The following is a 24,911-nucleotide window of genomic DNA, read 5'->3' on the forward strand; positions in this document are numbered from 1 at the left end:
TTGTGATCGTTATCTTCTACAAAATATTTGTTTGACTTAATCCGTTCGCCGTGGTATGACGGCGAATAGGTTATTTCTACATTTCGATTCTTCCCCTCAAACTTTGTGTCACGTGTTCTAAATAGATTACAAGTCACACTCTTTTTACAATTCACAGACCTTTGGTCGCGGTATCGTTTAAATGCTTTTTTAATCATATATTCAGAACATTTCATACCGCATCTTTTCAGTTTGTTTTTAGAAACAGCTTTGTCAGAGCTTGTGCCTTCTGATTCCAAAATCGCCTCTGGCTTGATTCGCGCTGGTGTCGTTTTCCTACCTATAGCTACGTGATCTTTTACTAAGATGCATTCCTTATTTCTGTTCAGATTACAAACATTTAAACATTTCTTAATTATAGATCCAACATGACTTCCTTTTTCTTTACTTTTTGATTCATGGGCTACTTTGAAATTATGTTTATTTCTCTTTACGTTTTTTTCCGACGATGTAATCAAAGTAGAGCATTGAAATTTGCTAAGGGTTGGAGATCGAATCCCGATGGATCGTTTCATATCATTATTATAAGTACTGCAATGTTTTATACCTTTGTTTTTTTGCGAACATCGGCGTGAGGACTTTGTATTAATTTTATGTTTACGTGATTTGCTGTCACGTGACCTTATTGTGAGGTTCGTATTAGAATACATATTTTGTTTCGCAATATAGCGTGGTTTTATAGTGGTATATTTTTTGCATTTAAATGGATCGCACTGGTCAAGAGTACATGTATTTGAGTCATTGCGTAAAATTTGTGGACGATCATCAAGGTAATAGTTAGCAGCTTCACTTCTTTTTGCTCTTCTGCGTCTACGTAGAGGGATTTCTGTATTATTATTACAACTGTCTGTCTTGAAAACATTAAGAGAACAAATGTATTTCTGCAAAAAAGACGCCGACCGAGTATTTTTGCTTTTCTCTACAATGCTCATAATTTGTGATTTCGTGTTATGAATTTTTGTGCCTTTGGTTCTTGTTCGTCGGGATTTCTTATTAGATTTACCATGTTGAGTAACTTCGCCTTCTGCACTTATCTTACAAAACAAACTCGGAGTGGATTTCCATGAAGTGTATATGCTACTGGATACTTTTAACACTTGTTTCATTTTCCTCCATTCCCGTGATTTTAAATTTGCAGCACGATTGCTGCGATTTTTAAACTTTGTATTAGAAACAATCGGTTCAAGTTCCATATGAGGATATACTGGTAACAAAGTTTTGTAATCAGATTTATCTGCTTTACTCGCGTTTTGGATAAAAAGAGTAGTTAATTGTTTTTCTGACGCAGGATTTATGAGTTCGTCATTTCTTTTTTGAAATTTCAAAGAATATAAACAGCGTTTAAAGAAATGCCCAGCGGAAAATGGAACTCTTTCATTCCTATTTTGTGCAGGCAACAATTTAGTAGCTGTTATTCCACTGCTCTCTGTGCTATTTCCAACTACACCTTTTCTTTTGCGTGACACAGAAGACTTCTTGATTTCTGACTTGGTTTTATTTTGCATTTTCTGTCGTTGCCAATCGGCATACGTTCTAGCATGCAGGGTTTGGTCATTATCGGCTTGCTTATGCCGAACTTGTTTTTCAATTAATGTTTTTCTGCGACTACCTTGATACCTTTTTTCTGATAAACAATCAGCGAAGTATTGGGTTCTCTTTCTTCTTAGTCTAGGACATTCTTTAGCGCCATTTTTGATTTTGGATCTAGTTGAGGCCCAGCTTTCAGATTCAACACCCTTTATTTTCTCTAGACATATTTTTTTTACTCTTGATCCTACATTAGTCACTGGCCTCAATAATACAGTAGTGTTTTTAGTTGCGTGATTTCTCGACCGAAGTTTTTTCAGCAAAGCTTTGGATGAACGAGATACAATACTTTTCAAAGATAACTTGCATACACACGGTTCCGAACTAATTTCTTTAACCTGGAATCTTACTTCCCGCATTTTGATTTCTTCCCTTTTTATCTTCTCTACAGAATCATACTTTATGCGTGACTCAATTGACTATCATTTTTCAATAATGTTTTTTTATAACACAGGATTTTTTTTGTTAATTCTGTTGTCATCTATTTCCTAACTAGCTCGGCCAAAATAAAATATGTCACATCATGCTAATATAAGCTACTCTCAATTTCTAGTTATTTAGTTCACTATGCTGTATAGATCCACTTTAGCAGCACAGTTAAAAAAAAGGCCGCTTCGTAAGTTCAAAATGTTTCATTGTACTACCAATTAAGTGAACTATTGTTCTAAAGTATTGATTACATGGACTCCAAGTCATAAAGACAGCGTACTTTTAATTTCTCAGTTATAAAATATTAGGTACAGTGATAAAAACGAACCACTGCAGCTTAAACACGGGGAATCTGTAAACAACAAAAGACTTTTTAATTCTATTAAGATTTACACTTCAGTACCTTTTCGTGTACAAAAAGATCAAAATAATGAAAAATAAACAGGAAGCAGGACTTTGTTTATAGTATCCAAGTGTGTACACAGGTACCATGACAAGTGGAATGACACGCACAGGACCGATGGCTTTATGTGCTCTCCGAGGCACGGAGATCTTGACCTCAACTTCGTAACTCAGAGCATTCTCGGAGAAATTCTTATCAGAAAAACTCAGGAGACTTTATGGTCCGACCCAGGATTAGCACGCGAGATCTTTTGTTGCAGTCAGATAAACCAACGACCGTGCCACACAGGACGCCAGTCAGTTTATTATTATTGTCAATACTTACATAACGCATGACAACATTATATATTATAATACCACCCAAAAAAAGGTATTATAAGATTTTGTTTTATGAAGACACACACACAAACACATCACAACACAAACAAATAAATTACAATTATTCCACTTGTTGTCACCTCATTCTGTAAAAAATACTATACAATGACATTAAATGTCACCTCATGATAATTGTACTTTTCAGTAGGTACATATGTGACCAGCTTCAAACATTTAAAAAAGATTGTAATGGGGAGTGAATTTAAAGTAATATTCATGATGTTCTAAGTTTTCACGACTTTAAAGAATAGTCGGCAACCTAATAATATTATTTCAAGCAAAGGTTCTGATGAGAATGATAGTAGTAGATGAGAAGAGTAGTCGGCAACCTAATAATTTTATTTCAAGCAAAGGTTTAGCAAAGGTTCTGATAGAGTCTCACTACATCTAGGAACACGTGTAATCACGGAATAACTAACACAAGAGGAAGGGTCGCGTGAGCGTGGCGCGCGTGCCATATGAAATATGCGAAGCCACTGCGTAGCTATACTTACCCTAGTACTAACCTGAGAGATAACAATAAAGCACGTAGATAGAATAACGGGTATACCGACACAAAGCAAAATGTATTATCGCAAAATACAACTCTAATATGTTACCTATTGAAATATGACTGATCATTTTAATTTGTAATAGTTGTTTATTCCTTTTCATGTTTCAGTGTGCGTTAAATGTCATCGGCTGAGTTTGGCGACAGCCATCATCCTAGAGTTGCTTTCTTTGGAGTAACATTATTATTGATTTTTAATGATACTAAGAAAATTATACTACAGGAATGACGGGTTTCAATAATTTATTTGAAAGTCAGACAAATCAATGGCACCAAATCATCCTCCTCCTGAACAAAACAGGCAACACATCACAGCTCTACAAAGTTCTAACGCTAGAATGCATGGACTCCACACTCCTACTGCCATAATGAAAAGAAGCATATCAGTAAACTGTCTCCACATATTAAGTACCGTTATGCAATGGGGATAAAACCAGGGACACAAATAATAAATCCACAGACAAGGCTTTTGTCTTAAAGATGCCATATACGGGCTGCATCCAAAGTCCATGGGAATTTTCCGACGTTTGATTTTTCGATACTTAAGTTTGGGGTCCTTGTCATTAATGTGAACTAGATAATTTGTAACTGGGTGCGATTCCAGTGCCGAAACCAAATATTGTGTTGATGGCATTGCGCTAACTCTTGTCTTTACTCGTTTGAAAGTACCGGGCATTGAGCTGTTTAAGTAATCGTCATAACATCGAGCCATGGCTGCCCTTGGATCCTCACGAGCTTCTTGAAATTTAAAGGCGGCATCCTTTGGGTGTAGTACTAATCGAACAGTACGTTTTACCAAACCACCAAAAGCATGGCAAGCGCATTTGGTAATGTCTAAAACGGTCTCTGCTATTAAAACACCTTGCGGTGCAAGTTTATATTTTTCTATTTCCTTCAGTTTTTTTTTATCTTCCTTTAGTCTGTTCTCAATCTTATGTGCATCCTGTTTAGCATACTTTTTTAGTCTTTTTTTTGTTTCTTTTATTCGAGCCTCTTTAATCCTCATTTCTTCGAGTGCTTTTTCTTTCATTTCTTGCTCTTTTTGCATAAGCACTGGATCTTTTCTGCTTTGAGCTTGACAAACCGAACTTTTACAAATACAAGGACTAACTTTTGGAGACTTGATTTTTTCTTTCTTTTTTCTCCTTTCTTGTTGACAAATACGGGCACCACATTGACAAGGTGGATGACATTTTTGTAATAACTGTTTATACATTTTCGTCATAAAAGCCTGTTCTTCCCCTTGTTCATCTTCAAATCTTTCCGTCATATCTTGATCAGAGCCTTCTTCATTTGTGGCGCCATCATAAACCTCGCGGCCATAACGTTGCTCGCGGCCACTACCTCCCTCACGGCCATTACCTCCCTCCCGGCCCTTACCTCCCTCCCGGCCCTTACGGCCCTCGCGGACTTCACGGTCCTGGTATGTAGGATCCTCTTCGTATCTTTTAGCTCTCATTTTTTTTGCGTTGGCTATAGCCTTATTTTGTTGTTTTTGTATTTTCCTCCAAGATTTTACCCTGTTATGTGGCCCTCGTCCAGATGCAAATCGTTTAACCTGAGCTGAATTCATTGCTTCAAGAAACTCTCCCCGGTTCACAATACTAGGTACATCTGTCTTTACCACTAAATCCATGGAATTGTCTACTGCCGGCCCACATTCATCGTCTGAAAAAATAAATATTCATGTATTAAAAGCATGCCTCTAAGATTTATCTTGATTAAAATTTAAAATTCTGAGTATTTTTAAAGTAAAGACACTGTATCAACAGGAGACCGTCAGGACTGATGTACTATATTCTGAATGTTGTATTCATAGACCGGCCAGCACTACACGCACAACACTAACGGTACTAAGTTGTAGGACTACAACTCTACGATTTAATTGAAGACTAAGTTACATAAAGGTTTTAAAAAGTAACTATAGCATGGTTTGTCTACATGTTTTTTTGAATTCCAACATTTCCAACTCCTTTTAAGTTGAACTTTGGTAATTTAGTGCTCGCGTTAAGACAATAGGATTCGAAGTAATGTTACAATTACATTTTGAGAAGTGTTTCGCTAATTTAAAGCGAAGTTTCGGTAAAAAAATTACAAAAAATCAGTATAGGTTTCGCCAGACGTAAAATTTGTGGTAACTATAAGAATTTTGAAATATGTCATATTACCGTTAATATCTCATTTCATATATTATGTTCTTACTACTTATGACTACCGTGAGGTAACCAAATAATCTAACGTTTATTTATTAGGAGTAAGTGGTCAAGCTATTCATAGATATATTATATGCAATAAGTAAACAGGTATCACTTACATTCATCTCGCAGTTCTAAACATTCTAAATCTGCGACATTCCGTATGTTTAAAGTATCTGAGTCGATAACTATTGTAACAGGATCGATGTCTTTTCTTTTACCTTGGGCATTTAATTTTTCAATGGTTTTTTGCATTTTTTTCGCTTCTGCTTTAGCAGATTTCGGATCTGCTACAAATTTATTTCTGTTGGCGGATTTGCAAGTACAATTACCTCTTTGTTTTTTTGGGCAAATCCGACCTACACCTGTCGTGCCTTGATGAGGGCATGGTTTACTTCCGCATATGTTACAAGGTTCCTGATGAGGACACGGCTGTTCATTACATTTGGGACAAATTTTTGCTTCCGGAGTTTCATGAGGACACGGAATTCTGTTACATTCGATACACTCTCCAACTGTTCTAAGAGGTACTTCTTTAGGACATGAGAAGGGCACCTGTTTAGTCACACACCGATCAGCAGCAAATCTGTAAGGATTCTCAGGCTCATCATATTTTTTTAGCCTTGTTTCTAAACAAGGTCCAAGTGCTGCTAATTTTCTATCTGGACAAGGTTGTGTTCTGGGTTTTTTACAAGGTCTCCCAAATGAATGCAAACCACTGGATGGCGCTATAAAACCGGTTTTGAAATCAGTTTCTGCACCAATAGGACATTGTTTTACGTAGTTCTTTGGTTCATGAACTACTTCTATTACTTCTTTTTTAATAGGAGGCGGAGCAGGGCATGCTGCGACGGCTGGCGTTGTACGTTTGGTATCTGTCTCTTTTGGCGTGCACGTCGTAGCTGGATCGTTTGGTTTGCATATTACACCAGGTCCAGATACTGGTTCATTAATCCTGCATAACATGTTAGGTGCGATTTCAACTTTAGGTTGAACTATTTCCCTTGGGGTACATAATTTGTCAGGCCGATTTTGAGGTATTGGTTTTCTCAACGATTTAGCAAGAGAACTGGCGGCATTATCGTCTCCTACAACTTCCATCTGGAATGGACATTCTAGTAATCCATCTAAAACAAATAATAATATGTTATATGTAATATTATGTGTACAAGTCGCGAGCGTTTAAAAACGCTAAAAATTAAAGTTTAATGTCCGCTCCCGATAAAATACTACAGATGTGCTTTATTCGCCAGCCGCACCAAATCTTATATCGAAACACAATAACGAAAATCATTTCAATTCTGATGTTACTTACCTTCACCTTGTGTTTTCAAAATATCATATATCCGGTCTCCTCTTTTGATCTTCATACATTTTCCGTCTACGACGAGAGTAAATGTTTCTCCTGGTCTGCAAGGGGCTACTACCTTATATGTGTCATTTACTGACACGGGAGGAGGCGGTGCTGTAATCTCTACTGGAGGCAGACATGGAGCTGGGCACGTACAGGCCTTGCTTTCATTTTTGCTTTTCTTTTTATACGGCATAATTGTTTCCATTTCTTTATCATTTTCGTCAGGTTTATCTTCTTTCCCTTTAGATTTAAGTGATTTTTTATCAGATTTATGAGATTTTTTATCAGCTTTATTCACTTTTGCTTCAGACACATTTATCTTTCCTTTAGACTTATCTGCCGTTTCTTCAGGTTTGCCTATTTTACCTTCAGGTTTGCCTACTTCTCCTTTAGATTTATTAACTTTTACTTCAGATTTAATTAACTTTTTTTCAGATTTATTGACTTTTGCTTTAGATTCACCTGGCTTTTCTTTAGTTTTATCTATTTTCCCTTCAGATTTATTTGACTTTTTTTCCAATTTATTGAGTTTTGCTTCAGGGACATCTGCCGCTTCCTTGGATTTGCGTGCTTTTCTTTCAGTTTTGTCTACTTTGCCCTCAGGTTTATCTGCTTCTCCTTTAGATTTTTTGACTTTTCCTTCAGATACACTTGGCTTTTCTTTAGATTTGTCTACTTTTCCTTCAGGTTTATCTATTTTCACTTCAGATTTATTTAATTTTTTTACAGATTTCTTTGATTTCGGTTTACTGGTGCTTTCTTTAAGCTTTTTAGTAGTCTTATCTATATTAGGACAAGGCACTTTGCTAATGCCAGCTTTTTTGAGCGCTCGTCCTATGCTCGTATTACTCGAAAATAATTTATCGTAACAAACTCCAGTGGTTACCAAATGTTCAGAACTTAGCTTTGGTTGCAAAGCTTTCTTGTCCTTCATAAGGCCCCATTTACAAAGACATCGCTTTAAAAAAGTAGACGATTCTTTACCAGCAGCACAACGACATTTCTCTAGCGCCGGTTTTTTTTGCCCGCTGGATTTGACTGGTGTTTCAATATTTTTTGTAGGCCCAGACGGCTCCCTTGTCTTCTTCGATTTGATTGGTGTTGCAGTGTCCTTCAATAAATCATCTTTCGTCTGTTTTGTTTTAGATGGAACTGCTTTTTTTTTAAACAATTTAAAACATGATTCGGGCTTACATTTGCCCGGTATGCACACATTTGGTGGGCATACTTCTTTTACTTTATTGCTTATACTTTTACCTCTAGTCGTATTAGGTTTTGCGTCAATATCAGTGTTTGACGATGCGCTCTTTAACTTCCGGAATGGTGTTTTAAACATACAAGTATTGAGATTATATTGAGTAATTGGTTCATTATTAAATGCCCACGTTCCATCGACCCTTTTTTGTTGCCAATTGTCATAGTCGAACCATTCAGGTTGACATTCCGTTTCGAAATCATGTTTAATATGCTCAAGTTTACTTTTACTATAAATATACTTATCGGAATATTTAATAGTAGAGCTATTAGTTTGTGATTTATTCCTGTGTTCTTTTAATATATATTCATCATGACCAGGACCATCTCCATGGTCGTTTTTAGTGACACTGCTAGAACTTGCAACTAGGAATTTGGGCCCAGTTTTGCTTAACAAATAATTTCGACTGGAAAGCGAAGTTCCTGTGAAACAACACAACGAATATGATTGTACTATACACACGATTGATATAAATGTGACTTAAAGCCAATATGATAAGCAAAATAAAATCCAAATTACGTGAACAATAAACTTTAATTGGGGTAGACTTAGGCCACTAGTTTGCAATTCAAGCTACTTGTGGAAGAAACTATGGCGAAATAACATAAATTACTCTAAATTGGTTGTACAAAAAATAGTGATGATTACGCATAACGACATCAAATCTATTTAATCATTGCGATGTTGTATTGCTACGATACTTTAATTAAGTTAATTTAATTATTACGATTTGGAAGCTGAAGCAGACTAAAACTGTTTATTCAAATGGCGTACGAAAAAAAGGAACCTATGCTTAAATTGATTCAGCGATGATATCAGTCGAAAGTAGAATTTAGCCCTTTTACGTACAGTAAGGACATTCGCAGAATGAGGCATTCACTACCGGGAATAAGTCCAAAAACTAATCCATGTATTTCCGCGAGTACCTAAGGACAATATCTACTGAACCGAGGAAATAAATCATGCAAATGACTAAACACCAAACACTTACCACTCGCTTCATTTTGATAGTAGTTAGTTTTTCGTTTTACTTTAGTAACAGATGAGTTTCTGCTGCTCCTCGAAGACTTCTTTAATGTTTGGTCAAATTCATTTGGTATATATTTTAAATGATACACGTATTGATTGTTTTTTCTCAAATTCTTTGTGTTCATATGGATGCTAGATCGAATTATCAAAGCTTTTGTCGCAGGATCGTCGAGATTCATCCGTTTTTTGAGAATACTTCTCGTATGCCGCACGCGATCTGATGGAATACTCTTCAACTGATATGATTCACAGAGAGTGGGTAAATTTGAGGTTGTAGAATTTTCAACAGCGCTAGATTGTATATTTTGAATACTGCTTTTGTTACTTTTTTCTTTAATAACTGCTTCATTCTTATCTGCCTTCTGCTTACTTAATAACGATGATGTACAGAAATATCTCTTTATCAATGACATCAAACTGTTAGATTTGCCTTCAGGTTTAATAGCACGTACGTCATCAGACACATTGTTACATTTTATTCTATGTTTGGCGTTTGAGTCTATTACGTCAGAGCATTTTGATTTGAGTTTATTATCGATGTACGATGCCGGTGGTCGGTTTACCGAAAAATTCACCCGTGATTCCTTATGTACAGTGATATTTTTAGAAGGATAAATTATTTTCATAGATTTGCCTCTGTTCAGGCTGAAAGCGTTTTGAGAATTATTATTTTCCCATTTATTTCTTTGCTTGATAGCTTTTGAAAGTCTGGGTTTTATAGATTGCTTGGACATTTCCATAGGGCTACTACTTTTTTTTGATCCTTTTAAACGATTAGATTTGTATAATAAATCGTAAATACACTCATTATTTTTCAGTACTGGAGAATTAAACTGTTTTTGTATTTGAGACACCTTTAGATTCGAAGCTATCGATGGTCCTTGGTTACTATTCAGTAAATAGCCAATCAGATATTCATTGAATTGTTTAAAATTCGGTGCTTTGCCACTGGTGTTTCTTTTATTCGTTTCAAATCTTTTCATATTCAAGTTGTTACAAATACTTGAATTGGTTGGTGTAAATTTATCATTGAACTTAATATTGTGCCCTCTCAAGTGTCGTTTCTCTTTGGTTATATTTTGTTCTATGGCATTAAGTTCTATAAATCGAATTTTGCTACGTGTGTGTATCGCGTGATCCTTATTCATGTTCTTTCTTGTAATTAATTCATCAACTACTTTATTGACTGGATTGTTTTGAAACACTTGAACGAATTGTGCTACAACAGGGCGTTTCATCCTCAAATTATGTTTTCTTATAAGCTTATCTTGGTTCTGAAGTTTAAGAGCACACAAACATCGCTTAAGACCAAATCCCTGGGCTGAGCCGTTACTCTTTTTAAATGCTAATACTCTTGGCTTTGAAGTACGATATTTCAAAGCATCTTTTGAGAGATGACTTATTTTTGTGCTTAAAATTGTTGAATCACTGATAGGCCTACATTTATTTGGTGCATCACATCTGTTTACTACGATGTTTTCCTTGTAAAATTCAATATTAAAACTAATATTTGACCCAATACGAACTCCTTGACGCATTGGTGAATAAGAACATTCTATGTCCTGACTTTCACGCTTAGCAATTCTAGTCGGAGACCTCTTAATCTTAGCTGAACTTGTAACTCTATGTTGAGAACTCTGAGGTTTAAAATCGTCATAAGATTCGCGAGAAGTCATGCTCGTAATCGACTTTACTTTTCTTCGTTGTGTTTCAACGCGTCGATCTCGGAGTTGTCTCATTTCGTTACGTTTTGCTTCTTCTCGACATTTAATTCCATCACAAATACCAGGGACGCATTGGCCTGTTACACTTCTATTTGTACTAGTACTCTTAGAATCTGATATAAGCTTTGGACCATAAAGCTTAACAGTTTTACCGGGCTTAGAAGCCATACGATTTGATTCTTGAATTCGCGCGTTTTTCCCTCTTTTATGAAGTTTGAGAGTACAAAAACATTTTTTCATAGCAGATCCAACATAGATTCCTTTTCTTTTTACTTTTGGTTCAACGGAAACGTTTTTATTCAAACCGGGTTTAGGATTAGCTTTATTGATTTGCGACGCACGAGAGCGAAGTTTTGTTTTATTCTCAAGATGAACACCAACTGGTTTTGTTCTTTTGTTTTCCCTGGCATTTGCCTGGGATTGTCGCGACTTTAAAATAATAGCAGGCTCAGGCGTAGAGCCAGAATGCGTGTCTTTTAGTTTTAAATTACGTACTTTAATAAGTTTTTCGCATTCGTATGGATCACATTCGTTAGGAACGCAGATACCCGGTTCACATTCATACGGGAGAAGTTTTAAAGGGTGATATGGTTGACCTATTTTCTGTCCATCTGGCTGAGGACATACGCATTCACCAAAGGGAGAAGTACGTACCCCAACAGCTTGGCTCTTTTTACGTCTTATATTTTTATTTTCTCTAGAATGTGTCTGAGACTGTGCAGTCTTCGATAAAATCTTAGGTTTGGATGATTCACTATACGTTGATTTTGAGGTAAGATTGGTGCTTGAATGCTTGTCTCTCATCATTATATTCCGTTTTTTGATAAGTTTTTCGCAATCGAGAGGATCACAATCGCCAGGAATACAAATATCTGGTTCACATTCGTATGGCCGAAGTTTCGTATGGTCGTGAGGATAGATGACATTTGTGACTACCTCACGAGAAGCACATTCGCAGTCCTTTTTATTTACCGAAAACGTATTAGTGCTGGTGTTCTTTTTAGGGCCAGCACTTTTAAAGAATTTAAGAGTACAAAAACATCTCTGCAAAAATGGTGTCGTGTGTGTTTTTTTACTTTTCCCTTGTCTAGTATTTTGTGACATAGCGTCATGAGCACGTGGCTTGTGAACTATAATGCCTTTAGATTGTTTACGTTTAGAAACTTTCTGAGTTTGATAATTTTGAGTTATTGCTTCACGTTTTTTCGTTTCGGAAGTGATGCTTGATGTAGACTTTCGAGTCGTATGAGCAGTACTGGTTGGTTTACCGGTTGATTTAGGAGTATGTTGAACTTTCTTTACTTTCTTCTCGACAGGAAGAAACGATGAGTCTGGTGATTTATTAGGAATAACAACGTATGAAAACCCGGAGGGTTTAGTCTGTGTTCTCTGAATTCGTCCTTTTTTATTTGCTACTTGAGAAGAAAATGAAACCATTGCATTTTTTGGTTTTTGTTTTTTTTTTTGCAACTTCAAGGTGCAAAAACATCGGCTTAGAATGTGAGTAGTTTGATTTTTCTTCGTGATTTGTGATTGAGACGAAGCATGTTTAACACGTTTATTATATGCATCTAACTTTCTATCTCGCTTTTCTTTAGGATGTACTCCTTTCCTCCCAACAACGCTTCGACTTTTTTTCAAGACGGAAGAACTAGATGTAGATGTAGTTCCGGTACGAGCTCTATCTGTTCCAGAGATTTTATGACGAACTTTCATTGGTGGTTGAGGTTTGATGACTGTGTCACAAGTGCACTCCTTACTCTTCATTGTCTTACTTTCTCTAAATAGTGATAGAGAATCTTTTCTTTTTCTAAAACGTTTTGAAGGACCCAGATCTGAGCCAATATTTTTACTTGTAGTTTTTCTTACAACTACTTTTTGCGGAGCTGTCTCCTTTATTTTTGTTTTTATAACAGGTGTAGCTGTGGTTGAAGACTTTTCTTGCGATCGAAGATTTTTCATTGAAGCTTTCGATGAACGGTTTCTCAATTTTAATAATGATAGAGTGCACAAACACGGCGCTGATAAATTTCTTTTCGATTCGGTTTGAACTTCTCTTGGCTCTCTTGTTTTGGCATCTAACTTCGAACCCTTCTTTTTACGTTTTGCCTTGGTTCTCTGTTCAGCATTTTCAATGTATCTGGCTACGTCTTCATATGGGACATGGTGTCTATGGGCCCGAGGATGCTCCTGAATACCTTTTTGTATTTTTTTCATTGAAGCACAAGAACAGCAATTGCAGCAACTACCTAGTTGACTAGTGTGTCCTTTGTCAACTAAGTCAACTATTTGTAAGACTGCACTACCTTTTGCAGTCTTAGCACTGCTTCCACTGCTTGAAATTAATTGATTCTTGACGCCATCATAAGCAGCACGTGTTTTAATTAGTTTTTCAAGTAATTTTCTCTCACGCAAAGGTATATACTCGCCATAATAAAGCTTATCAATCGCTTTCCCTTTTTCTATCATCTGTTGCACAGAAGGGAGGTTCGAGTGACTTTTAAAAGTACAGTTGGTGCAAGAGCAGCTTTCAGAGCTAGTGATGTGTCGCTTCATTGTAATAGATTATTACATTACAATAATGACTATTACAAACAGAAAACACGATTACAAAACAATTACCGTATTAAACCAAAATCACATTCCAAATCTTCTAAATTAAATTCACGACAATTAAACAAAGACGACTCATGGACGTCACCTCAGTAGAAACGAACGTTATCTGCAACACAGAAATGTTTCATGATCACTATATTTACCAAAACAATCTGAGGTTGAATTCCTTCATTTGTGTGACCATAGTCCGTCAGCTTAATACAAAGCGTTGCATGCAAGGATCGTGGCTGGCGGATGTATACAACATTTAGAATTTAGAGCACCAGCGATGCGCAAGCTGATACAGCTGAGAGTGACTTGTTTGATTCAACTACTTTCTTTCGAAGCTAAATAAATCGTTATATGAGCAAAACTTATATGCTTATGAAAATTAGTTTAGCGTTTTAATTGTGAAAGTGTAACAGACAGTGGGACTTCCGTATATTATGACCATTATTAGTGTGGATCAAAAATGGCAGATGTCACATCAGATCGGAAATGCGTCCTTCACTCCAGCTCGAACTGCCTCATCTAGGTAACATTGATTTTTTCGTACCTTTACATGACGATAATTTACAACATTTGAGTCCCTCTCGAAGAAAGGTACTACAAGGAGACTCTTAAATCACATCACTATACAATTTAAACTATAATAAATAAAATAAATCTTTCTCGCGTGTCACCGCATTCTGTGAAATAATAACAATGACGTTTAAGTGTCAGTGGCTGTTTTATTGTATTTCGACAAATGGCCAGTATTTAAATAATTGCCTGCATGGCGCAGCGGTTATTATAACATGGTCACCAAGTAATTAAGGCCGCTGAATACGTAACGAAATAATACCTCGGACGGGGCGTGAACGGTACCGGGACGTGACTGCCTCGACGGGAATGTGTTCTTGATGCATAATATCGTATCCATTCGTCATCCATTTTCGACGCTGATGCAAACGTGTGGGTCTATCCCACTAGTCCCGTTGAGTTGTCCCGTGACGGGACAACTGGCACTATTTTGTCCCAGTTGTCCCGTGGCGGGACAAGTGACACTGTTTTGGAGCCAGTTGTCCCGTTGCAGAAAAATCACGGGACTAATGGGACAAACGGAAGGGTCAAAACAACTGGTTCCATTGAGTTGTTGTGTGACAACAGGTACTTGGTACTTTGGTAAGATAGCAGACGTTATTCGTTGTGTTGTATTACATTTTTTCTTAATTTCTAGTAGATAAGTTGAAATTACATTAGGTACATGTTGAATTGACTTGAGTGTTTAAGCTGCTCCAGGGGCCTGTTAACAATATATTTTTAGTTTCCTTACATTATGTTTTTTCAAGTAGGGAATTTCGGATAAGCATTTTACATTTATGGTATGGAAGGTCATAGATATAGACACTCTTGTCAATTTAATTATAACGTGAAAAGCCCAAATGGTAAAAAAACTTCTTGTGAATTTAAAGTTTACATAGATAAGCGTACAATTCATCATCTGCTATCTTACCAAAGTACCAAGTACCTGTTGTCACACAACAACTCAATGGAACCAGTTGTTTTGACCCTTCCGTCTGTCCCATTAGTCCCGTGATTTTTCTGCAACGGGACAACTGGCACCAAAACAGTGTCACTTGTCCCGTCACGGGACAACTGGGACAAAATAGTGCCAGTTGTCCCGTCACGGGACAACTCAACGGGACTAGTGGGATAGACCCAAACGTGTACTTCTACTTTTCTCTCCGGAACAAACGGTGTGACTGTGCGGCGGGACGTGCTAAACACCGTTGGCGACGATATTTTTCCCGCCCCGTCAGTGCCATGTTCCCGTCCCGTACCTGTCTCCGAGACATAATGCGCTTCCATATACATTTTGTATGAAATGGTACTTATAAAATTTCTCGTTCCGTCCCGTCCGTGAAAAAACCTTCCACGTATGCCTGATCTAACTCACGCAGTAGAAATGGTAATGGCTCATGTCATACTTTTTCATTGAACATTGGTGTGTCGTCAAACCCAGCCGATGACATTTGCACTAATACTTTAAGTTGGAATTCCATCTACGTGATTTTTGCACTAATATTTTGTGCTTTATGTCGGAATTCCATCTACGTGCTTTTTGTGTCATCGATTAGGTTAGTAATAGGGTAGGTCTAGCTAATCATGCGCGCCATGTCCACAAACCCATTCCTCTTGTGTTAGTTATTACGTGGTGATCACCTTGCCTTGCTTACCGTAACGCCGCGTGTTGTGAGTTGAAATTACAACCGGGACAAATATTTGCGAGATGAGAGAGTATCTGGCATGAGCTTGGTTGCAAATTTATCTTTAAATGTGTTTAGCAGTATATCAGAACTACTAGTATTCTCTCAAAATATAAGTCTCGATGAAACTGCTTGTTTATCTCTAAAAAGTAATGATCTCTAGACACTGGCGGCTGAATATTTTTAACACGTTAACGGGTACAGATCAACAGCCAAGTTACTTAACATGGTATTGTAATAGGGTCAGTCTGATTAGTGTCAGTGAGTCAATGTACTCGCATACTTCTACATATATATTATTGGCGGCCATTCGATACTGAGAAGCGGAAATTTTAAAAAATAGGCCGTATCAGGACATAGGTCTGATTTTGGGTTACTCACCTTACAGTTCACTCGGTTACTTTTACTCAAACAATAGATTAATCAGACGATTATATCAATAGTAGATCAAAATCAATTTACTTATACAGGGTGTCCCAAAACTCAACGATAATCCGAGACAGGATGAAAGGCCAAGTCATACCGGTTCTAGGAAAAATAAAAAAAAAATCCATATCACTTAGTTCAGCAATAATAGACACTTTTCAAAAAAGTTGAAATTCCACACCCTTGGTCGCATTTTCACGTCCTGTGATCACCAATGTCACAATTTCACTGTGTTTTTTTGAATTTCGTGATCTTCATTAAATATGCTAATAATCGTAAAACAAATTAATGCACAAGATATTGTTAATTTAATAAAAAAAGTTAAGTTTTAGTGTAGGCACGAATACAGGCTCTGCAACGCCTTACAAAAGACCTTTGCAGCAGTCAAGCAAAATTCCATGCATTTATTTCATCTGACGCTGTGTAAATTTTCTGGCGAAGTTCTGATTGATTTCGTATTGATTTTGAATAGACTTTTTATTTTATGCATTCCCAGTAAAAAATATCTACTCGATTTAGATCGGGGGAACGAGGACGCCATAAAATTGTACCACTGCGTCCGATCCATTCGAGGATACTCTTCGTTCAAATAAAAATAACATTTTTAATGGCAAGAAAAGTGGCAAGTGTTACACCATTTTTAAATCTTGATTAAATGCGCCAACTTTTGAAATAACTTGCCAAGGGTAGTGTAGTACATTTTTTTTTCAATATGAAGCGTCAAAGTTAACTAACGATTTTTTTGTGAACCATGACTCACTAAAACTTAACTATTTTTATTAAATTAACAATGTTTTGTGCATTAATTTGTTTTACGATTATTAGCATATTTAATGAAGATCACGAAATTCAAAAAAACATAGCGAAATTGTGACATTTGTGATCACAGGACTTGAAAATGCGACCAAGGGTGTAGAATTTCAACTTTTTTGAAAAGTGTGTATTATTGCTGAACTAAGTGATATGGATTTTGTTTTTTATTTTTCCTAGAACCGGTGTGACTTGGCCTTTCATCCTGTCTTGGATTATCGTTGAGTTTTGGGACACCCTGTATAATCAATGGGTAAGGCTTTATCGAGCCTATATAATTTTAATCATGCAGGTAAAACATCACAATGTAGGATTTTATTTATGCTGCATCGCAGTTAATAAAGTTAGTATTATTAAGAGTTGCTTTCTTCTGGAGGTATATTTTTATGATATGCAAATGATACTACTGGAATAACGGATTTTAATAATTTATTTAAAAGTCAGACAAATCAATGGCACCAAATCATCCTCCTCCTGAACAAAACAGGCAACACATCACAGCTCTACAAAGTTCTAACATAAGAATGCATGGACTCCACACTCCTACTGCCAAAACAAAGAGAAGCATATCAGTAAACTGTCTCCACATATTAAGTAGCGATACACAATGGGGATAAAATCCGGGACACAAATAATAAATCCACAGGCAAGGCTTTTGTCTTAAAGATGCCATATACGGGCTGCATTCAAAGTCCATGGGAACTTTCCGACGTTTGATTTTTCTGTACTTAAGTTTGGGGTCTTTGTCATTAATATGAACGAGATAATTTGTAGCTGGATGCGATTCCATTGCCGAAACTAAATATCGTGTTGATGGCATTGCGCTTACTCTTGTCTTTACTCGTTTGAAAGTACCGGGCATTGAGCTGTTTAAGAAATCTTCATGCATACGAGCCATGGCTGCTCTTGGATCTTCACGTGCTTCTTGAAATTTATAGGCTGCAACTTTTGGATGAAGTACTAACCGAACAGTACGTTTTAACAGACCAGTAAAAGCACTAAATGTGCATTTTGCAATATCCACAACAGTCTCTGCTACTAAAACTCCTTGCGGAACATGTTTGTATTTTTCTACTTCTTTTTGTTTCTTCCTATCTTGGCGCGCTCTATCTTCAATGGCATTTGCATCCTGTTTAGCATACTTCTTTAATCGTTTTTTAGTTTCCTTTAACTTAGCAGCTTTTTTTTTCATTTCTTCAAGTGCTTTTTGTTTTATTTCGTTCTCTTTTTCAATAAACTCTGGTTGTTTTCTGCTTTGAGCCTGACATACCGAGCTTTCACAAATGCATGGACCGATTTTTCGAGGCTTGACTACTTTCCGCTTTTTTCTTCTTTCTTGCCTACATATACGGGCACCACACTGACAAGGTGGTTGCTTTTTCTTTAAAAACTTCGTATTTGCCGTTTGTTCGTCTTGTTCTTCCTCTTGTTCCTCTTCAAGCCTTTCTTCTTTCATATCTTGATCAGGTTTTTCTGCATTTTTGGCGCCACCGTGCTTATCGCGTTCCTCGCGGCCCTCACGGCCCTCATATGCTGCTGTTCTTTCAAATGGGTCGTCTTTTTGTTGTTTAGCTTTCATTTTTTGCGCCTTGGCTATAGCTCGTCTTTGTTTTTTTTCTGTTTTCCTCCACGATGCAACGTTGTTATGTGGACCGCGTCCAGATGCATATCTTCTTGCTTTAGCTGAATTCATCACTTCTAGAAATTCCCCCGCGTTCACAATATTGGCAACATCTGTTTTTACAACCAAATCCATGGCATTATCTTCTGCAGGCCCACATTCATCGTCTGAAAGAATAAATCGTACATGTATTTTATTTTATTATATTTATTAAGTGTAAGTCATGCCGGTCAAGCTATAAATATATATGTATTTAGTGTATCACTTACATTCATCTCGCGGTTGCAAACATTCTAAATCTGCGACATTCCGTATGTTTAAAGTATCTGAGTCGATAACGATTGTAACCGGCTCGATTTCTTTTTTTTTATTTTTGGCATTTATTTTATCAATGGTTTTTTGCATTTTCTTCGCTTCTGCTTTAGCGGATTTCGGATCTACGACAGTTTTTTTTACGTCGGCGGATTTGCAAGTACAATTCCCTCTTTTTTTTTTTGGGCAAATCCAACCTACGTCTGTCGTGCCTTGATGAGGACATGGTTTACTTCCGCATATGTTACAAGGATCCTGGTGAGGACACGGCTGTTCATTACATTTGGGACAAATCTTTACCTCCGGAGTTCCATGAGGACACGGTATTCTGTTACATTCGATACACTCTCCAACTGTTCTAAGAGGTACTTCTTTAGGACATGAGAAGGGCACCTGTTTAGTCACACACCGATCGGCAGCAAATCTGTAAGGATTCTGAGGCTGATCATATTTTTTTAATCTTGTTTCTAAACAAGGTCCAAGTGCTGCTATCCTTCTGTCAGGACAAGATTCGGGTGTCTTGGCTTTCCTTCTTTTACAAGGTCTCCCAAATGTATGCAAACCACTGGATGGCGCTAGAAAACCGGTTTTGAAATCAGATACTTCACCTATCGGACATTGTTTGACGTAGTTCTTCGGTTCTTTAATGACTTCTATTACTTCTTTTTTAATGGGAGGCGGTGCAGGGCATGTTGCGACTGTAGGTAGTGTACGTGTAGGTTCTGTATCTTTAGGTGTGCAGGTCTCAGCCGGAACGTTTGGTTTGCATACTACGCCAGGACCAGATACCGGCTGATTAGTCCTACATAACATTGTCGGCTGGATTTCAGTTTTTGGCTTAGCTATTTTCTTTGGGGTACATAATTTCTCAGGTCGCTGGCGAAGTTCTTGTCTCTTCAGTGATTTAGCAAAAGAACTGGCGGCGTTATCATCTCCTACAACTTCCATCTGAAATGGACAGTCTAGTAATCCATCTAAAACAAAAAAGAATTAGAGTTTTGTGTCAGCTCCTGATAACATTTAAGACAGCAGTTCTAATGTTAGGAGTTATGTTACTCGTACACAATATGCACGGGTCACACCAAATTCTATTCCGAGACAAAATAACTAAAATCTGTTTTATCCGAGCGTGTCGTTCGTGTGCAGTGCGACTGGTGCGAGTTTCATAGTAGTAGGTCCAGTTAAAAATTTGATAATAAGATAAAAGTCGAAACTAAACCGATGTTTTAAATTATATGAAGTATTTCGTTAGTGCTTGTTCACGTTGGAACGCGCGGGCGCGGTGGCGGTCGCGAGCGCGGGGACGTGGCGATTTGTGTTCACGTTGGCCGCCAGGCGTTTGATTCTAGCGACAAGCTCAAACTGGCTCAAACTGGTTGAACTTACTTGACGTCGCGAGTGAATCGCGCCCGCCACCGCTAGTTCGACGTGAACATAAACGAACATCTTCACGCGTTTGATATTGCCGCGAGCGCGCCGCGCAGGCCGCGCGCGACATCGCTAGCTTGCCCGCTACTTAGACCGCGCGTACGGTTTGTACGTGAACACTTCGGTATAACGCCATATGTTTGATATTTCGTGACCGCGCCCGCCACCGCGCCCGCAAGTCAACGTGAATGAGCACTTTGGCAGCGTCAGGAGCGCGCGACTGAAGGTAATTTATAGACATTATTTATATGAAAAAAAATATTCAATGGTTATGAGAGCTCCTATACAAAGTGCCGGCGGCATGGACACCGTGTGAGCCGCCGGCCTGACCGCCGTGTGTGCCGGCGGGTTACGCGGCTTGCTAGCGTCATTTGTTCCTAACATTCGAACATTTGACAGCTCTACGCGGCATGTGTGGTTCTTACTTACCTTCACCTTGTGTTTTCAAAATATCATATATTCGGTCTCCTCTTTTGATCTTCATACATTTTCCGTCTACAACGAGAGTAAATGTTTCTCCTGGTCTGCAAGGGGCTACTACCTTATATGTGTCATTTACTGACACGGGAGGAGGCGGTGGTGGAAGTTCCACTGGAGGCAGACATGGATCTGGGCACGTGCACGGTTTGTTTTCAGTTTTGCTTTTCTTTTTGTACGGCATAATGGTTTGCATTTCTTTATCGTTGTCTCGTGATTTATTGTCTTTTTCTTTTGACTTTTTTGTTTTTTTCTGGGTTTTATCTACTTTTTCTTTAGCTTTATCCTTTTTGTCTTTGTCTTCTTCGTCTGCTTTTCCTTTAGTTTTGTCTAATTTTCCTTCAGATTTATCTACTTTGCCTTTAGCTTTATCTTCTTTGCTTTTAGTTTTGTCTACTTTGCTTTTAGCTTTGTCTACTTTTCCTTCAGATTGGCCTGCTTTTCCCTTAGATCTTTCTACTTTTATTCCAATCTTTTCAGATTTTTTTTGTTTACTTGATTTTGCTTTAATACTAGCGCTGTCTTCAAGTTTTTTAACACTCTTATTTATATTAGGACAAGGAACTTTGCTTATGCCAGCTTTTTTGAGTGCTCGTCCTAAACTTGTATTGCTTGAAAATAATTTATCATAACAAACCCCAGTCTTTACCAACTGTTCAGAACTTAGCTTTGGTTGCAACGCCTTCCAGTCTTTTGTAATGCCCAATTTACAAAGACATCTCTTTAAGAAGGTAGTGGATTCTTTACCAACGGCACAACGACATTTTTCTAGCCCCGGTTTTTTGATCGGTGATTTTGATTTGATCGGTGTTTTAGTACCTTTTGCAGGCCCCGACGACTCCTTTAATTTCTTTGATTTGATTGGTTTTGCTGTGTCTTTTAACAAATCATTATCTTTTGTCTTTTTTCTTTTAGGCGGAGATTCTTTCTGTTTTAGTAATTGTAAACATGATTCGGGCTTACACATACCCGGTACGCAAGCATTTGGTGGGCACGCAATAGTGTTTTTTGGTTTGTTGCCTGTACTTTTTCCACTCATTGTATTGGGTTTTGCGTCAACATCGGCTTTCGACGATACACTTTTTAAATTTCGGAATGGTGTTCTAAAAGCACAGGTTTGTAGATTGTACTGAGTAATTGGTTTAGTATTATATGCCCACGTTTCGTTGACACTCTTTTGTTGATGACTGTTGAAGACAGGCCGATATTTCGTTCCGAAATCATGTTTAATGCGCTCAAGTTTACTTTTGCTACAAATATACTTAACGCAATTAATTTTAGAGCCTTTATTTTCTATTTTTCTTTTATTTATCTGCAGTTTATATTTATCATAAGCAGGACCATCTCCGTGATCGTTTTTAATTGCACTGCTATAACTTGTAAATAGCACTTTAGGCCCAGTTTTAGTCAACAAATGATTTCGGTTGGGAAGCGATGTTCCTGTGAAATAATAAATATATATGTATGTTATTAGCATGTCAGGTCACTTACTTAACTATACTTAGGCCATTGTAAACGTGCAATCTATGTTATTTATTAATTAATTTACTCTCTTGAAAAACCAATATAAATACAATGGAATGTATAATGTGAATAATGTAAAATCACTTAATAAAACTTTGTAACGCTTTGATCCTTTTAAAACCACAGTGTAATAAATGATGACCTGACAGAACAAATATACAGTGAGATTTACCTTTGATATGCTTTAAAGCAAATCTGCTCCGGGTTTCTCGGAGCTTTTGAGCAGAAATGCACCTAACTGGCTTAATATTGCTTGAACTTTATCCGCTTATATTTAGAGCACAAAATAACACAACATGATAGTAGTCACATCGGTGCATTTCTCCTCCAAGCAGGTGATCTGCTGTCCCACAAACAGCATTCACAGCGTTCTCGAATATTAGTGGATTAATGGCCAGGAAGAGGTATCGATGACGGCGGGATAAAGATAACACATATTCGCTTCGCCGACGACATCGTTCTTTTTTCGATTTATATTTTAAATAAAATTATCTCTAGACGTCAAAATCAAAAATTAAAATCAAACATTTATTAATTCAGGTCAATTATTGACACTTATGATAGTCGTTACAATTACTCAATCTATCACTAGCTCGGAACGAAGGTAGAGCCTTATGAGAAGTGCTAGCAAGATAATCACGGCCACTCACGTCACGTCTGAGAAAAATAGATCATGTTAATAATCGAAACAAAAATACACTTACCGCTAGCTTCATTTTGATTATTTATTATTTTTCGCCTCATTTTAGTGGCAGATGAATTTCTGCTATTCCTGGTAGACTTTTTTGATGTGTGGTCAAATTCATTCGAAATATATTTCAAATGATATAAATGTTGAATGTTATTTTTAAAATTCTCTGTGTTCATGTGGATGTTAGATCGAATTATCAAAGCTCTCTTCGTCGTACGATTGTCGAGTTCCATCGGTTTTTTGAGAATACCTCTCGTACAGCTAACGTGGTCTATTGGAATACTCTTCATCTGACATGGTTCCCGAACAGTCGGTAAATTTATGTTCGTAGGATTTTTGACCACACGAAGGTGTCTATCTTGAACACTGCCTTTGTTACTTTTTTCTTTAAGAACTGCTTCATTATTATTTGTTTTCTGCTTATTTAATAACGATGATGTACAAAAATATTTTTTTATCAATGACATCAAACTGTTAGATTTGCCTTCAGGCTTAGTAACACGTACTTCATCAGACACATTATTACGTGTTATTCTATGTTTAGCGTTTGAGTCTATTACGTCGGAGCATTTTGATTTGAATTTATTATCGATGTACGATGCTGGTAGTCGGTCTACCGAAAAATTCACCCGTGATTCCTTATGTACGGTGATATTTTTAGAAGGATAAATGGTTTTCACAGATTTGCCTCTGTTCAGGCTGAAAGCGTTTTGAGAATTATTATTTTCCCATTTATTTCTTTGCTTAGTAGTTTTTTTAAGTCTGGGTTTTATAGAATGCTTGGAAGTTTCGATTCGGCTACTACTTTTCTTTAATCCTTTCATAATATTAAACCTGTGTAATAAATCGTAATTATACTTAATATTTTTGTGTTTTTGTGATTGAGACACCTTTAAATTCAAATCTATTGCTGGCCCTTTGTTATTGTTTAGTAAATAGCCAATTTGATATGCATTGAATTGTTTAAAATTAGGTGCTTTGCCACTTGTGTTCCTTTTATTCGTTTCAAACCTTGTCACATTAAAGTTGTTACAATTTCCAGATCTGTTTGGTTTAAATTGATCACTTAACTTGAAATTGTATACTTTTAAGTGCCGTTTCTTTTTGGTTATATTTTGTTCTGAAGCATTGAGTTCTGTAAATCGAACTTTACTACGCGTATGTATCGCATGCTCCTCATTCATGTTCTTTCTTTTTATTAATTCATCAACTACTTTATTGACTGGATTGTTTTGAAAAACTTGAACGAATTGTGCTACAACAGGGCGGTTCATTCTTAAATTATGTGTTCTCATAAGCTTATCTTGGTTCTGAAGTTTGAGAGCACAAAATCGTGGGGCTAATTCGTTACCTCTTTTAATTATAATAGCTCTTTGATTTGAGGAACGATTCTTCAAAACATCTTTTGGGAAACAACGTCTGCCTTTGTTTACAATTGTTGAATCACTGATGGGCTTACATTTATTAGGCGCATCACATCTATTTACTACAATGTCTTCATTGTAAAATTCTATATTATAAGTAATATTTGACCCTTTATGAGAAATTCTAGTCGGGGAACTCTTAATTTTAGCTGAACTTGCAATTCTACGTTGGGAGCTCTGAGGTTTAAAATCGTCATAAGTTTCGCGATAAGTCATGCTCGTAATAGACTTTATTTTTCTTCGTTGTGTTTCAACGCGTTGATCTTGGAGTTGTCTCATATCGTTACGTTTTGCTTCTTCTCGACATTTGATTCCATCACAGATACCAGGAACGCATTGGCCTGTTACACTTCTATTTGTACTAGTACTCTTCGATTCTGACATGAACTTAGGGCCATAAAGCTGAACGGTT

General features: G+C 37.1%; 2 protein-coding genes across 2 annotated transcripts; both read right to left on the minus strand.

Annotated features, from left to right (window-relative positions):
- Window positions 1–3,619: 3,619 nt before the first annotated feature.
- LOC142973146 (uncharacterized) lies at window positions 3,620–11,607 on the minus strand. The gene is made up of 4 exons (XM_076114738.1): window positions 9,181–11,607; window positions 6,896–8,611; window positions 5,700–6,707; window positions 3,620–5,053 (listed from the first exon to the last, which is right to left on the minus strand). Exons 1-4 carry the CDS (start codon window positions 11,180–11,182, stop codon window positions 3,663–3,665), a joined length of 6,117 nt encoding a protein of 2,038 aa, XP_075970853.1. The 5' UTR covers window positions 11,183–11,607; the 3' UTR covers window positions 3,620–3,662.
- Window positions 11,608–17,419: 5,812 nt separating this feature from the next.
- Window positions 17,420–23,767, minus strand: LOC142973149 (uncharacterized). Its single transcript, XM_076114742.1, has 4 exons — window positions 23,089–23,767; window positions 20,813–22,300; window positions 18,913–19,929; window positions 17,420–18,810 (listed from the first exon to the last, which is right to left on the minus strand). Exons 1-4 carry the CDS (start codon window positions 23,540–23,542, stop codon window positions 17,486–17,488), a joined length of 4,284 nt encoding a protein of 1,427 aa, XP_075970857.1. The 5' UTR covers window positions 23,543–23,767; the 3' UTR covers window positions 17,420–17,485.
- Between the last annotated feature and the right edge of the window lie 1,144 nt (window positions 23,768–24,911).

The sequence above is a fragment of the Anticarsia gemmatalis genome, chromosome 5 (genome assembly GCF_050436995.1).
Source record: "Anticarsia gemmatalis isolate Benzon Research Colony breed Stoneville strain chromosome 5, ilAntGemm2 primary, whole genome shotgun sequence".
Lineage (NCBI taxonomy): Eukaryota > Metazoa > Arthropoda > Insecta > Lepidoptera > Erebidae > Anticarsia > Anticarsia gemmatalis.